Source organism: Anoplophora glabripennis, unplaced genomic scaffold (assembly GCF_000390285.2).
Source record: "Anoplophora glabripennis isolate ALB-LARVAE unplaced genomic scaffold, Agla_2.0 scaffold18, whole genome shotgun sequence".
NCBI lineage: Eukaryota > Metazoa > Arthropoda > Insecta > Coleoptera > Cerambycidae > Anoplophora > Anoplophora glabripennis.
Genome location: NW_019416221.1, coordinates 632,293 through 648,416, shown reverse-complemented (window position 1 = coordinate 648,416; position 16,124 = coordinate 632,293). Strand labels below are relative to the sequence as shown.

Below are 16,124 nucleotides of genomic sequence, written 5' to 3'. Positions count from 1 at the left end.
TTTTGTCGACTTATTTGAATTAGCTTAATAACTTTATAATAAAGTAAATGTTGTAAAGGAATGCTTGTTGATAACGAAACCCTGGCTTTGTTAAGAACTTTTTAACTATCGGAGACTGGTCTGTCAAGATTTGGTCCGAATAAGACTGTTGCAAGCGCGCAATAATGTGGACAAGTTTCCACAAGGCTATGTTAACTGACGGATCTTGGAGTCCTACAAGGTAAAAATCTTCAGAAGTGGTAGTTTAACTTAATAAGACTAATAAAACAATTGTTTACGCATGAGCCATTAAAGTAAAACTAGTAAAAAAAGACTAGTGACTTTTACAGATTTGAAATCATAGAACATTTAATCTCATAAACGAGCAGGCAGGAAACAATGTGAAAGGGATATGATTAAACTGAAAGCGATATTTTTTACTCGGTTTTTATTAATCGATTAATAATCAATCCGCAATAATCATTAGACAGATTTCGAGTATACTTATAATTATTTTTATAACCATTTGAAATTAAGATAATTGTAGAAGATAAAATGTATGTTTTTGAATTTTTAAATAAAATTGTAATTTCATGTTAGTATATTTACACAAAATAATTCAATAAACTAATAGAGTAATTATTTACTCAATGATAGCTTGTAAACTCAACGATATTACCTTCAATCATTTTTTTTATTTTTATTAACGTCTGTGGCAACATTTGTAATATTAATTTTACACAGGCGCTACTTCAAATATAAAAATATATTACTTAACATGTGCCCCTGTGGGTAGACAACCAGATATACACTGGGCATCCCTCTTTTCTGACCTGCGCAGTCGACTTGAAAGCATTGGCGCGTTTCAAAAACCTTTCAAAGAATTAAAGAAATCAGTGGTGCAGCTGCTGCCGAAATGTTAATAAGTGTCTTAGTGAGAAATAGGACTCTATGGCTATACATATTAAGTGGATTATTAAACATAGTTGTAGTATATAAACGATAAAGTTTTTCTATAGAAAGACTAGGTTTTTCGGTATTTTATTTACTAATTTTTTTCCATATAAAGTGAGTAAAAACTGCAAAAATGAACAACCAAGTACAATTTGATTTAGGTAGTGAATTCGAAGGAAATTATAAAAGTTGTTTTGCCCGTTCTGTGGCAGTTAATTCCCAGTATAAACAAACAAAATCTTTAGATTTTATTCAGCCCCTGCAAGACAATAACAATGCCCAAGATGTTTCAAAGAAACCATGTGCTGTCAACAGGCCCCTTGTCATGGAATCTCAAGAAGTTGTTAGGCTAAGAAAGGTCAGTTATTTTATCCTAGTACTTCTAAAATTGAAAAAATCATTTAATATTTATAACTAGATGACTTATATATTTTACCCAAACGTTAAATATCTGTACATTTTATTATTTACTTCGTATAAAATACCAAAATTATCTAATTAAGTTTAAATATTCTATATCTATAGTTTCGAAAATTGATTCTGCAAATCTATATATTTAAAAAATATTATGCTCCTGTAACAAAATGCACGAAATATACAGAAATATAAACCGCTTTGGCACTATTAAATTTAGGAAATACATATTGTATAAAAACTGTAATTAATAGATTTACCTAATTAACTGTATTAATAATATTGATACCGGTATTTGTAACTACCTAACGGGATTCATTAATTATGCAAGGTAATAAAATAATTTATTTTTATTAATTACTTTTATTTTAATAACAGTCCGTAATTTTACATGTGTGACATATTTTTCCCTTGTTTAATTCTTTGATTAACTTAAAGATTTGCCCTCATATAGTAGGCACATATGTAACTTTTATAAATTTGTATTAATTTCTATGCAGTCCTATCTAGAACCTTTCTGGAAGTTAATAATAGCCTTTCTCAAAATAGCCCCATTTAAGTGAAAAAATCTAATGTAGTGCGGCAATGTGAAGCGCTCGTGGGATGGCATGAATTCTTGGAATTTGGGTCCATTCGTGAATGCGATTCTCTTACATAAGAATAGATGAAGCTATGCACCGTTTTACCTACGGGGAATGTATGGGAACTTACTCAAATGTACAAATCTCTATTCTTTTAGGCATATTGACAAAATTCTTTGAAATTGAATCCCCCTGAATTTATGAAAATAATCTAAAATAATTACATCTGTTTTTCGGTATTATATCACACAGAGGTTGATATCTTTATTTCAAATTTTTTTGACCAGTCATCAGTAGGATGGGAAAAAGACACACGCTACTGGTTTCTTCAATGTTTCTTTTGATATTTCTTAATATTTAAATGAAAGAACTATACTTGTACATACTTACCAGGTGTAATTAAATTTTTTACATGATAACTTTGGTATATCTGTACTTAGTTTTTTAATAATGAGTAGCTGCTGTCATTGCAAAAACCTGCTTCTAGGTAATTAAAAACTGTATTTTTTAGAGACGCATTGGTAAAGGCAACTGCAAAACATTTATTTCTTTTCAAAATAGTATACTATATACTATTTACTATTTACAAGTACTTTGTTATGTATTACTATTAATGATATGAGAAAATCAAATGAGAAAATATTATTGGTTGAAAATAAACCAGTGGCGTATATATTTTTGTTAAAATAATGTATACAAAAGCTTATTTTCGTAAGTTTATCTTACTTTTTTTAAATATATTTTCAATTATTTAATTATTTATGTGTAAATTTCCATGTTGAGATGAATATAGAAGAGATATTATTTATTTTCTGTTGTTACTTGATGCGGATGTTTACTAACATAAATTGGGTTTTATTTTCAAGGTATCCAATTACATATTTATCTTAAACAGAATATCCAAAGGAAGTATCAATTTTTTTCCAAAATTGTAACTTAAAACTGACTGTTGGGGAAGGGGCACTGAAGTAACTAAATATACATATGTAAAAAAATTACATTAATATAATCTTGTATTTTATATATTGGACTACTTTACTTCAGACGAAAATGCAATGTATAAAATTTTCTTAACTGTAAAACTTGATATTTAGAACGTCTGTGAATTTATGTACTCAATTAATATATCTAAATAGGCAATTATTGTGTATTTATTTTTAGTATCTGACATACATAACAATGATTATTCTATTTTCAGTATTTTCATAAGGAATATTCTATAGTTACATATTTTACCCTTTGTGTAAATACTTTATTAATCTTTTGACCTAAGGAAAGGGAATAAATATCTAGTTTTTAACTAATATGAGGCGTCAGGTGATATAAAAATATAATTATGCAGGATCGATACAACAGTTGTTGTATACTAACGAAAGTTAAAGTAGGTATTAAATATTATACAAATCTACCGATAAATCGGTATTATTGGTAGGTGCACCCGATAACATCTACCTGTTTCAAGCGTTAAACGACTGGGTACGGCTGTAAATGCGATTACTAAGTCGTTATAGTTTTATTACCATTTTTAGTTTAAAGTGTAAGGAATGTTAATACTGTTACCTACTTGTCCAAATGCGAGAAAAACAAATCCATTTTAAGAAATTCCTGCTTTGCCTTCTTTATATAATTTTAAACAGTTTCAATTTCATTATTCCAATTGCAATGATTATTTCATATTATGTAACACACAAAGATGTTGCCGATCAGTAATATATGAGTGTATCAGAAAATTTAAAATAATGATAGTGATATGATGATGACAGCAATTTTACCACCTAAGTTCTCAAAAATCCATGGAAATGACTTATTACCGTACACATAAATTAAACATAATACGTTCAACGTATCTTCATTACTGTTATCCTACATTTATCTTCCATTGTCGTAGGGGTCTAATCAAAATAAACAACTCATTAAAACAGTGATTCGCCGGAAACGGCTCTTTCCTCGCTTGTAAAAATGCGTACAATATAAAATACTTCACAACACACTCCGTCTCTTTTCGCAGTGTATTATAAAGGGTGCGAAAGAGAGCTCCTGCGTTTTCAGCTGTAGCTGTTGTAAAAACCTTTTCGGTTGGCAGTGGCTAGTGACCATAGTTCCGGTTGGGGTGGTGTAGCCACGTACCGCCGGTTCACGCTGCGTGATTCACGCGTACCATCGAGTCAAGAGTGATGGCGCTTTAAATTTGAAGAGTATTTTGCTGATTATCAGGTGACATCACACAAATCACTCATCAATCAAGGTAGAATTCGAAATCAAATGTCAACATGCCATAAATATTCTCTCTTGCGGTTTCCTACATGTTCTTTCCGTTTTTCTGTAATGGCGGCCAACCATTGGTTCAAGGTCACCAGTGTACGAAGCTAATATAGACTTTTATAATCTTTTAAAAGACACACAAGAAACAATACGTAGGTAAAAAATTACATTTCACGTAAACAAATTACGTTTAGTATGGAAAAAAGCAGTGAGCCCAAACGGCATAGTACGTATGCGCTACTCCCACTCCGTCTTGCACTGCTGCGCGACGATAACCATGACCACCGCTGTAAACACTTTAGGGGCGACCTACAAGGAGCCCACGTATAAGTGTTTTTCAAATGAAGCCCACCCCGCACCAGGCACCATTGCTTATGGTATATAGTTTTGACCACATCTCTATTACTAGTAGAGTATCAAACTTTAATCATTGTAACTGTAACAAATCTTTCTATCCAAGTATGTTGCAGAAGCGATCTATAAAAAAGATAAATCCATACAATAACGATGTTTAATTGTTTTTGCTATATGGGTATTAAAAAACTTAAAATAATTCCTATTACTTTAATTATTATATTTTTTTCTACCTTTATATTAAGAATATTGGGGAGGACAAAAAGTGATAGTTATAATCACCCATTTCTTGACCAAATTTAAAAACATTTATTTACATTTTTTAAATAATTCCGTAGATCATGAGTCAGCTTTTCCAATAAATTAAATCTTGTACAAAATAATGTTTTCGTAATTAACATTGTGTACAATACTGCCTTATTTGGGCAAGAGTACGTTGCAGTATTTTCAACCTAAATAAAATGAATTCTTAAGTTACATAAAAGACATAGTACTCGTACCATGTTTGACATATCTAAAATCTCTCAGTTTGATTGGATTAGAGATTAGATATTGTGGACATATTTTGTTGTAGCTGTAAGTCTGTAAACAGCAAATTTCGCTGAACAAGTTTTTCCATAATTATAGGCTTTTTTTCGCGAGTGAAGTGGTATGTTGTGGTATGTGTAATATGAGTGAGTGAAGAGATTTAAACTACCATATGACAACTAAGATCAAAAGAGATAGAAATAGTCAGATATTCACCAATATTCTGTCGCGAAAAAAAGCCTTATATCATCTATATTATACTGTAAGTCCTATAATTCATCATGAAATACCCTGTTTTTGAAGAAGGGATAAGGTTAATGAAAAGAACTTTTGTAAATGTGACATAAGTTACGTTTACGATAGTACCTTTGGAAGAGGTTACGGGTTCACAAAATTTATAAACAAATATTCATACACTTGCTGCTTACATTTACATTAACATTAACATTAGTCGTAAATATCACTGCGCGTTTTTCTTATGGTAATTAGCTTACATCAGGCACCATTTAACTTTTGTCGCCTCTGTCATTGTCTTCGTAAAACTAAGGTGAAGGTTTCCTAAGCATATCCTTTGTTATAGTTATTTGTAGGTACATCACTTTGCAGAAAAAAAAATGTTCACAAGTAAATATATCGACTCCATTTTGTTAATTTGTTAAATATATAATTGATACTTATATGTATTCTTATCAGTTCGTTTATTTCAAAGGTGTTGGGGGATTTATATTCTAAAAATTTTCCTAAAAGTCTTATTAAGTGAAATTATATGCCTAACTTTAGACAATAATTAGTTTAAGTGAAGTAAAACTGGTTCGTAATTTTGAGAAAATACATATTCCATTTAGAAATAACGGTATACATGTACACATACTACCTTGTGAAAATTTCGAGTACCCTAACTCAAAATCTACTGTTGACTTTGCTGCAGTTCCTTTTTTTTACTACAAAGTATCACCGAGCGGAAATGAGGGACACATGCCATTTTATCACAGGTGGGAGGTTTCATAACCGGCAATTTCTAATGAATTCTTTGATACAAACAATGTTACGTACTGTATCTAGCAACATAGTGTCTATAGCCATTATAGTCCTGTTAAAAATTAAAAGGATTTGATTGATATCGAAAAGTCGTACAACGGGTTCATATATCTGTTGGTTATAAATGTTAAATTAAAAAATATATTCGAGATTTAGTTGCAGTAGGTAAATAACTGCTTGTTTGCAGTTGCACGTTTATTTAATAATGTAAATACTTGACTTGATTAGGTATCCTTATTTTTTTAGTTTTATTTATAGTGATTCAATGTAATTATAAAGATACGTACTAGTTTAACTTGCTGGTTCAATTTATTTTTAATTAAAATATACGTTAATTTAACTGTAAGTCATTTTTATTGGATATTCAATCTCATAAATTATGTTTATTTGACCTCAACAACATAAAATTGATTAAACAAACATGCCCTAAAATTTCGTTGGGTTTGATCGGGGCGCATTCGCCATTATTTACTAAATATTGTAGGTTTATTTAACTCTTGTATTATTAAAATTTAATTAAATTTTGAATTATATGAAACTACTGATGTATATAGCAGGTTATTGTAGTGTTAACGACATAACACCTGTGCCATTCATTAAAGTAATTATTTATTTACAATCCGCTTGAATAATAGTAAAGTTAATCGTGTAGAATCGGTGTTTATACACCTGTTAATTAAGACTTTCTTGAAAACAACTTCATGTTTGAAGAAAAACGTAATTACATTTTTTTTCTTAAATAGGCATGAAAAATCTTTTTCCTTGCAAGTAATAAAGAAGGCGCTGTGTTTTATTATTACTGCATAATATACAGTGTGTTCCATTAAGAAAAATTACTGATGACTGCATATCTTCTTTTTGAGACACCCGGCATACAATTTTCTTATATTAAAAAATCCGCAACTAAAAATACTAATCGAATTTTAAAGAATTTGCTCCTTTCATCATGAACGCACTGTATATAGGGAGCGTATTAAATAATTGTAAGACAATTTTGAAACTCTCAGAACATCATTAAGGGCAGATGTGCGATTGTTCGCCGCATTACAGTCCGCTAAGCTTGATTATTCCCCAAGAAATCATTGTATGAAAATGCACAATCATAATTTATGCAACGAGAGAGAATTACCTTAAAAGTAAAGCCTCGCAACGTGCCTCGTGAGAAATTCTACATCCATGCAAAACGAACGGTGACCCCTGTGAATGGGAGTGCGTTTTAGCTGGAACATTGTTTTGCAAATAAAAATTACTCCTTTGGGAAAGATCGCGATCCTTATCCAGCCCCCTATAATTTCATTTAATGTTCCTGCTACTAAATTTCACGTGCTTAATTATGCTTTAATTGAACAGATTTAGTGCATCTGCATTTGGGTGCAGTTAGGAAAAATGTGGATATAATTACACGAGCATTGTTGTGAAATTATTACAAACACTTGTAAAATATGGGCTTTTGTCGATAGTTGAAACAATTTGACAAAGTTCAACGCCACTGGATGTTTTGTGGTCACAGCATAACAATCGGAAAAAGCCTTAAAACCACTGCTCACTTAGGTCGCTTACCTTAGTTAGTCTATCAATTTAATTACATTAATTTTATTTCATAACCAAAAATTTCTATCACAGAAAGCACAACCGCAGTATCTATTGGAAATCGCTTTATTAGTCGATCTATTGATAGGAAGATAAGCCAATATAGGATTAATTACTTTGTGTACGCCCTGAAAATCATCACAAGTAGAAAGTCTGGTTCTGGTGTAACAGTAATGATAGTTTACAGCTCACTATATAGGCATACAATAAGACAATGGTATTTTTTTTGTAGCGTTGAAAGTACACCTTGTTCTTAAAATGAGCTGTTGCGGTTTCAGGTCTTACTTGATATTTGTTATTTTTTAAATACTATAACTAAGATAAGATATTTTTATTTATTTTTTAATCTTGTGTACAAAATGATTCAAAGTTGATATAAAATGTTATATAAACTAATGCAAAAAATTTAAGGATCAAAAGAATTTCCGAATTTTTTTCCTGATTTTTGACAAACTGTATTCAGGTGAAAAATTGTCGTATCTGGAATTAAAAAAAAAGCATTTTGAAGCTCTAAGATTCTAGTTTTTAGATCTTTCGGTCGAAATTTTTCAGGAGCTACGGTCGGTTATCATGCAATTCTAAGAAATAGCGCAACAAAAAGTTCTGAATCCACGGAATTTTTTTTCAGCTAAGCCGTTGCATCGACCAGATAGCTTGTTTATTCAGCTTTGTATTTTTTTTAAATTTCGGTACGACCATTTTTCATCGAAATATCGGACTTTTAATGGAAAAGGATCCTTTTGTCTTCAATCATCAGTATCTGGGCGACAAATGGTAGTACAGAGAATTGAAGGGCCGTTTCAAAAACTGGAATAAATTTCTTATAACATGCTGTCGCAACTTTTCGAAAAAATTTTTTTTTTTCATCTACACGAATTTAAAAAACAGGAAAAAAATTGTAATTTATGTTTTTTATAGAAAATTACGGCTAAATTAGAAGTATTCACGAAATGACTAATGGCTTTTACAGTTCGATGTACCCAGAAGGACCCTGTGAAGTTTCATCTCGATCTAGCGAACGGATTCTTTGTTTCAGTCAAACTTTTGAAAAAAATTAAAGGGTCATGTTTCTTGAACTTAAACACTTCTTAATCATGATTAAAATAGAAAAAAAAATATTTGAGGTTTCCTCACATTTTTACTGCAAATATCGTTTAAATTGATGAAAAAAAAATTGTGAAATTTTTTTTCAAAAATAATTTGTAAAATTTTTTTTCGTGCTGTTTCTTAGAATTCCATGATAACCATAGTTCCTAAAAAATTTCGACCGAAAGATCTAAAAACTAGAATCTTAGAGCTTCAAAATGCTTTTTTTTTAATTCTCGATACGACCATTTTTCACCTAAATACAGTCTGTCAAAAATCACGGAAAAATGTCGGAAATTCTTTTGACCCTTTAATTTTTTGCATTAGTTTATATTACATCTATCCATTTCGGGTTTTGCAATAGTGTAGAATATTTTTTTTACTTAGGGCTTTCAAATCAATATTATGGAGATAAGTAGAATTTCGACATGTTTCAGCGATTTCCCTCCAGGATATGAGGAAATATGCGCGTACAATAAACGTGCCAAATTACCATAAAATCGTAAAATTACTAGAACGTACATAAAGGTTAATATTTGGTTTATATTTGTTCGGATACCTACAAATAAGTATGCCTATTTTCGGTAAATAAACAATTACATTACAAAAATTCTATTAAGTAAATATTTATTTTCGAATCATCTCCTCAGATGGCGCAGTTTGTTTAACCTAAGCTAGCTGTTTAAGGTTAAATGTTCAATATACAGGGTGGTCCCGAGGTAATGAGCCAAAATTCATGGATAGATATCCCAAGCAAAAATATTGCGATTTAGCCGAACTTACTTTAGTAAAGTACAAAAAAGTTATGTCGTTTTTAACACATTCAATATACTGCAGCTAACGCCCTCTATGAACTTTAACCAAAATGTGAACAGATTTCAATTCCCGTACCCAAAGAACTCCAAACCCCAAAATTTTGTGAGGATATTTGCATTTATTAAGAAATAAATGGAAATAAACTAAAATAATATTTTACATTTAACACCCTGTATCTCTTTAACTATCAACTTTTGGACTAAGGAAAGTTCGGCTAAATCGCAATATTTTTGCTTCGGGAATCTACCCATGAATTTTGGCCCATTACCTCGGGACCATCCTGTATATTATTTTAATGAGAGATTTTAACCATCTTCAATTCGTTTTCACTATTGTCAAATTGAAACCACGAATTTTGAACTAAGACCAAATAAATAAGATTCCTTTTTACTTGAATTAGCTATTAAACATTATGCAGAAATCAAGGTATTAACACTATATTTTTGTAAAGCTTCTTTCGTTACTTAAGGTACTAGGGAAATAGGGAAATTCAACAAGACTGGGTGTGTCAATATCGCTTATCCAAAGAAGTTGCAATATCTCATAAACAAAGTTCTTAAAAATTTGATTCGAAAAAATTACAAGAAACAAACATTTCATCTAAAGAACATTTGCATCATCGGCAAGCACAAAAGCAATGTGTCTTTGCTATAACATATACTAAATCTTTGATTTAGTGTCTTTTTTCAGATATATTATTTTACGTCTACAAAAACTTCACGTCCAATTTTACTTCACAACTGCTGATTCATTCTGTCTGACTATAGTGGATGTGAAACAATTACGTTCGTGAAATATTTGTAGATTTAATGTGACATGTAAAAAGTGGCACTTTTCGTCTTTCGGAAGTGCGTTCATAAAATAATATTTTATAAGACCTATGAGAAAAATGTTTTTTTTTATTTTCCATGGGAACCAAAAATTACGTTTGCTCCGTGGGCCAATGTGTTGTGAAGGAGAATATAATTTTCATTCAAAATAACGGTTTCATATACCTACTAGCAATGTATAAATAAATTACACATACATACGTCGTATACGCAATCTATTGCTTGGTGTCTTGCAATATTCCATTTGTCAATTCATAATAATTGGATATGCCAGTCTAGATGAAATTAACATACAGGCGAAGGCTCCTTCGGTGCGGGAATATTATCTGCCACCAGATCTCTTGAAGATGGTGAAAGATTACGTTATTTCAATGCGAAGAAAGCTACTTGGCTTAACAACGTTTTGCAACAAATAATTAAGAGCATCGCTTTTATCAGATTAATTAAATCTGTCTCATTATTAACAAATATTAAAATTGTTATGCCTAAGTAAATTAAAAGACAATAGTTTGGCCCGAACTGAATAAAATTGGAAGTCGTGGGAAGTGAAAGTAAATTTTATAAGCAATTGTTTAACCCGACATGTCGAAAAGGTCTCAGATACTATAAGCACAATAATAATTGTTAATATTATGTACACGTCGTGTTTTTCAACATCCTCTTGCTACCTTACAACCGGTAGTGGAAGGCGAGCGGTAAACTGATGAATGGAACGATTGTATCAATTCAACGATCCCTCTAACGTAATTGTTAGGAAAATTTAATTTCACAAACTATTAAGTTTAAAAATTCTGTCGTTTAGTGGTAGGTATTGTAGTAGGAAGTTGCACAAAGTGAAATAGAATTGTAGGTAAAAAAATATATCAAATGATACAAAATTCATCTTTTTTTATTTTATGTCTGAATGCACAAGATGACATTACATAAGAAACTTTCTACAGTTTTTAGATATTACGAAGAAATAAAAAGGGTTACAAAAACTGCGAACTTTTCCTGCGAGATTATTAGTTTCGTAACGATTCCGAGTATAAATTCTAATGGAACTTCATCTTTATAAATGATGCTGTGCTAAAAAATATATCCTTTACTGATACACTGTCAAAATTTCATGTTATTCGGGGGAATAGAAGCGGAGTTTTTGCATCTGAAGGGACAGTATGTTTGTATCACCGGTATAGGTACTGTAAAAAAATCGGTGTGAGTGAAAGCAATAAAGGTTCAGAGTGAATCCACCGAGTGAAATTATTGAGCACAATTTCACTCGATATTGAGCATTGAGTACTTTCACTCATATATAGATACTCCTTAAATAAAATTTTCACGTAAATTCGTATTTGGTACCTAAATCAGAGTAAATGTCCTCATTACTGAATGAGTTTAAATTTATATTAATTTCGAGTAATTTAAATAGCGCCGTGCAGATGGCACCACTTACATATTGCTTCTGTAATCTCGACGACAGTTGCTAGGGGCCCGTTAGATTCTCCAGAAAAGCGTGATCGCCAGGAGAACAGGCCTTAGCCGGCGGCGGCGGGTTTCAGCTGGCTGGGCTCAGCCAGGACAGGAGGAGGCCCCGCGAAGTGAATTAATTTCAACACTGTATATCCTAATTAATCATTAATGAGTGATTTAGTTTTGCACTTAATATTTAGTTAATTAAAAACCTAGTCTGAGTAAAAAATTACTCAATAATTTAAATTATATTAGAGAAAAAGTCAACTCTAAATTGGTTTTCAGAATAGAGTCAAATGTCACTCAATTGATAGTTAGCAGTAACTCGGATTTGAGTAAACTCACTCATTTCTGATGCAATAATTTCACTCTCTTGTACTCATCTTAGAGTGAAAATTTCACTTAATCGGGTGTAGACAGAAATTGATACTTTATTGAGTAAAATTGAGTGAAATTTGAGTGAAACTTTAAAATTTTTCATTTTTAGTAAATATTTCGAGGTGAAACTTGTCATAATTCTTAAAAAGTAGATTGTAACTACTGCCTGTACCTAAAATTATTAACATACGAAAGGATATCCGCATTAATAATTATACTCCGTGTTTATAATAGCAATAAAATAAGTTAAATCATGAATTGTAAAACAAGTAGCGGCTGATGAACTTAAAGACAACTGTTGATTGTCGTTATAGAAAACATATTCTTAATAGCTCGAAGACAAACATTTATAAATTTTCAGAACCATCTTTGGAGTTTTCACTCGCTTATATCCATGTAGTTCCAGTAAAATTAATTTTACATGATTTTATTCTTTCTGCAGCTGAAGAAATCTTCTACTTTCACTTTTGTGACACTTTAAATAGATAATATCTTATTGATACAATCAAAGTTTTTAATTTTACCTAATCTAAGTAGTACACAATTAAAATGTCCAATTAATTAACTGAAATAAAGTGTGCTATACTTAGATTTAATTTAATTAACAAAACGAGGTCATAATTTAAAATATCTTAAATTCATTTCTGATAATTAACTTGTTTTACCAGATATGAAAATCGTGTTTCAGTAGACTTAATAAGATTATTTAACTGAAATCAGGTATTATGTCCCACGATGTCTCTCGTAACACGGATTTTTCCATGGCTCTTGCAATATCAATAATACAAAAAAATGTTGCAAATAATAATAATTTTTTATTTTCTCATTGAATTTATCGTTTTGTTTCATAAATAGGGTCTAAGTTGTATTGTTTTAGTGTTATTTAATATTTAAAAAATAATTTTTATTATGGTTTTTAGTTTGAAATATTGAAATAATGTACATAGAATAAAATAACAGAAAGGTTCTTGTGTCACTGCTCATTGAAATCACCATAGAAATTGTGAAAATCGCAAATACCTATGTGAGAAAATCGAAACTGTACCCTCCACAATGCCTATATCGGTCAAAAGAGAATTTGATTTTCTATAACATGGTGCAAAAAATACAGGGTGTTCCATTTGAATTTAAAAAGTCTTGTCGGTTTTTAAATTTTCAAAATGTAACGTAAAAAATGGGATACTTAATATAATTTTCTTAAGGTAATTTTGATAGTGAAAGGTAGTGCATTTTACGTTCTTTGTGGGTTCCGGAAAGGAAGTGAACGCCTCCAGACGAAGAAAGATATAAACAATTTTCAAAACGCTTGCATGTGTAAAAATTTTTATAAAATGTCGGTTATCTCGAAAACGGTTAGATTTAGGTACCTAATGCTGATATCTATAAATATAAAAAAATATGAATTGTACTTATAAAAGAAAAAGCATCTGTTTTTCTGCAAAATATTAAAATATATAAATTACACAATATGATGTTATTCATCCAAATATTTGGATCTCGAATACCTTGAGCATTGTGGAAGCCAAAATAATGGCAGCATTCATCCCAAGATAATTTCAACATTTATTACACGTATTTTGAAGGCCCTACAACATGTAATTTTTTTCAGCTAATGGGTGCGGACGACTTTCACATTCCATTCGTTCTGTGCGGTTTATGTTTATTTTTGGCAAACGTTACAGAAAAAATCAATTATCACCTAAAGCAGTTGACAGTTTTTAGAAGGAAATTTAAATTTTACGTCAATTAGATACGCGTAGGTGAAAATTATGCATTCCGAATAAACTGCAAATTCCAACTCAGTTTTTAATCAAAATATTATAAATATTCTCACGAAATAAATAAACAACATCAAAATCATAAAAAGTTATTGTTTCTCGTGGGCTGATTGTGAGCATATCACTTTACGGGATTATTTTTTTTCATGAGTGAAATAATATCCACTGATATTCTTTAGGGTGCGTGGACAAATAATCGTTACATTGCTAAAGTAAAAAAATTGATGGTTGATCAAAAAATTACTTACACCTACTTACATACTAACCTAACATTCTCTGAATTTTATAAACGTGAATTGTTTTTTGGTTCATTAAAGATTGGCCACATTTTTATTATAAGCCTTGTTTCAAAACGAAGAAGCTATGGTTGGGGATGCGCCTCATTTGATACAGGTAAAGAGTAAATAAATGAAAACATTTTATCCGGAAATGGATAATAAAGATTACCCCTTTAAAAGCAGATGGTAGATATCATATTTTTGACGATGTCTTAATGGCCTTTTAGAAGAAGCAGAATGGCTTCGTAGACTAGTAGCAATTTAACAATGAAATGCTATTCAAACTCAGTGTATTTTATCGATTAATAAGTAGTTATATAAACTGGGACAATAATGAAATTAATTAGGTATTAACTTAGCAACATAAAATTTATAGATTACATTAGTTATGATTAAATTCTTATGAAGCTGATAAGAATCACTCACTTCATATACAAAAAATGAAAGGAATTAATCTATAAATAATTCATAGAATATCAAATTATATTCCGCAAACACTTGACAAAAACATAGTTTCTCACTTCGATTAAAATGTTCAAACATAAACGATTTTTTTTTATCAAAGAACAATATTGACCTTAACAAAAAATTTACAAGAAGTGATTTTATATTGTATGTTAATTTATGTAAAATATACATACATACATTAAGCCCGCTAAAAAGGTATATTTTGAGTTGCATATATCAGTAAGGTCTTTATTAAAAAAAATAACTTAAAAAATTCATTACAATTAGATTCGTTTTCGTCTTTTTTATGCCAGCTACTTTGTATCTTTTTTTAAATGTGAAAACATTTTCACATTTGCAATAATAGAAAAACAGTTTTATATAGAGAAAATTGGATATTTGATATACAGGGTGTCTCAAAAGTGACGTCCGTCCTTCTAGGATTTAATATTAAAGATTAAAGAGAATATAAACCAAGTCTGAGTAAAAAATTACTCAATAATAGTTAAATTTAAATCATCTTAGAGAAAAAGTCAAGTCTAAATTGGTTTTATATACTCAGAATAGAGTCAAAAGTCACTCAATTGATAGTTAGCAGTAACTCGGACTTGAGTAAAATTCACTCATTTCTGATGCAATCGTTTCACTCAGTTGTACTCACACTAGTAGAGTGAAAATTTCACTCAATCGAGTGTGGACAGAAATTGAGTAAAATTGAGTGAAATTTGAGTGAAATTTCGTTACAGTGTAGATTTAAATTCACATGAGCAGATGTAGATAAATATTTTTCATTGTGATAAATAATGTAACAACTTTTCATTATTCTCTGGTGCTGTGTAATAAAATAAAAAGCTCCGTTTATTGAATAAAACTCGACCCGATCAGACACATCTCCGTTTTCACAAGAAATACGATATAACGAGACGGTAGGACATTAATATGTATTAGTTACTTATTATGGGAACCCACGACAATATTATTACGGAAATTATATTATAGGTACGTCGATAATTAGGTATTAGTGTACTGTCGCCTCTACGTGGAAAAACTGGCTCTAATCTATAAAAATCATCTATTTCCGATACGCATGTAGTAAACGTGCATGATGCTAATGAGTCGATAAGCTACGAGTTGGTATAGAATGTATTAGTAAAATTAATAAAATAAGTCTTGAACTGCTTTCTACGCGTTTTTAATGATAACTGTGTGGGAATAAACATTAATTTACATATTTTAAAAATGTATACTACTTAAGTCGCGACATTTTTTTATGTTTGTTTGAGAACCTCTGGAATCTTACCCGACTTACATACTACATAAAAAAGGTGAATAGTTGTGGCCGCAGTAGTAAACTAAAAA

General features: G+C 30.5%; 1 protein-coding gene across 1 annotated transcript in view; it reads left to right on the top strand.

Moving 5' to 3' along the window:
* Window positions 1-890: 890 nt before the first annotated feature.
* The window catches only part of LOC108908223, a 48,884-nt gene continuing 33,650 nt past the window's right edge, over window positions 891-16,124 (top strand). Inside the window, exon 1 of the mRNA XM_018712174.1 lies at window positions 891-1,291. Within this exon, the coding sequence (XP_018567690.1) occupies window positions 1,067-1,291 (225 nt within the window). The 5' untranslated portion in view covers window positions 891-1,066. The remainder of the gene's footprint in view (window positions 1,292-16,124) is intronic.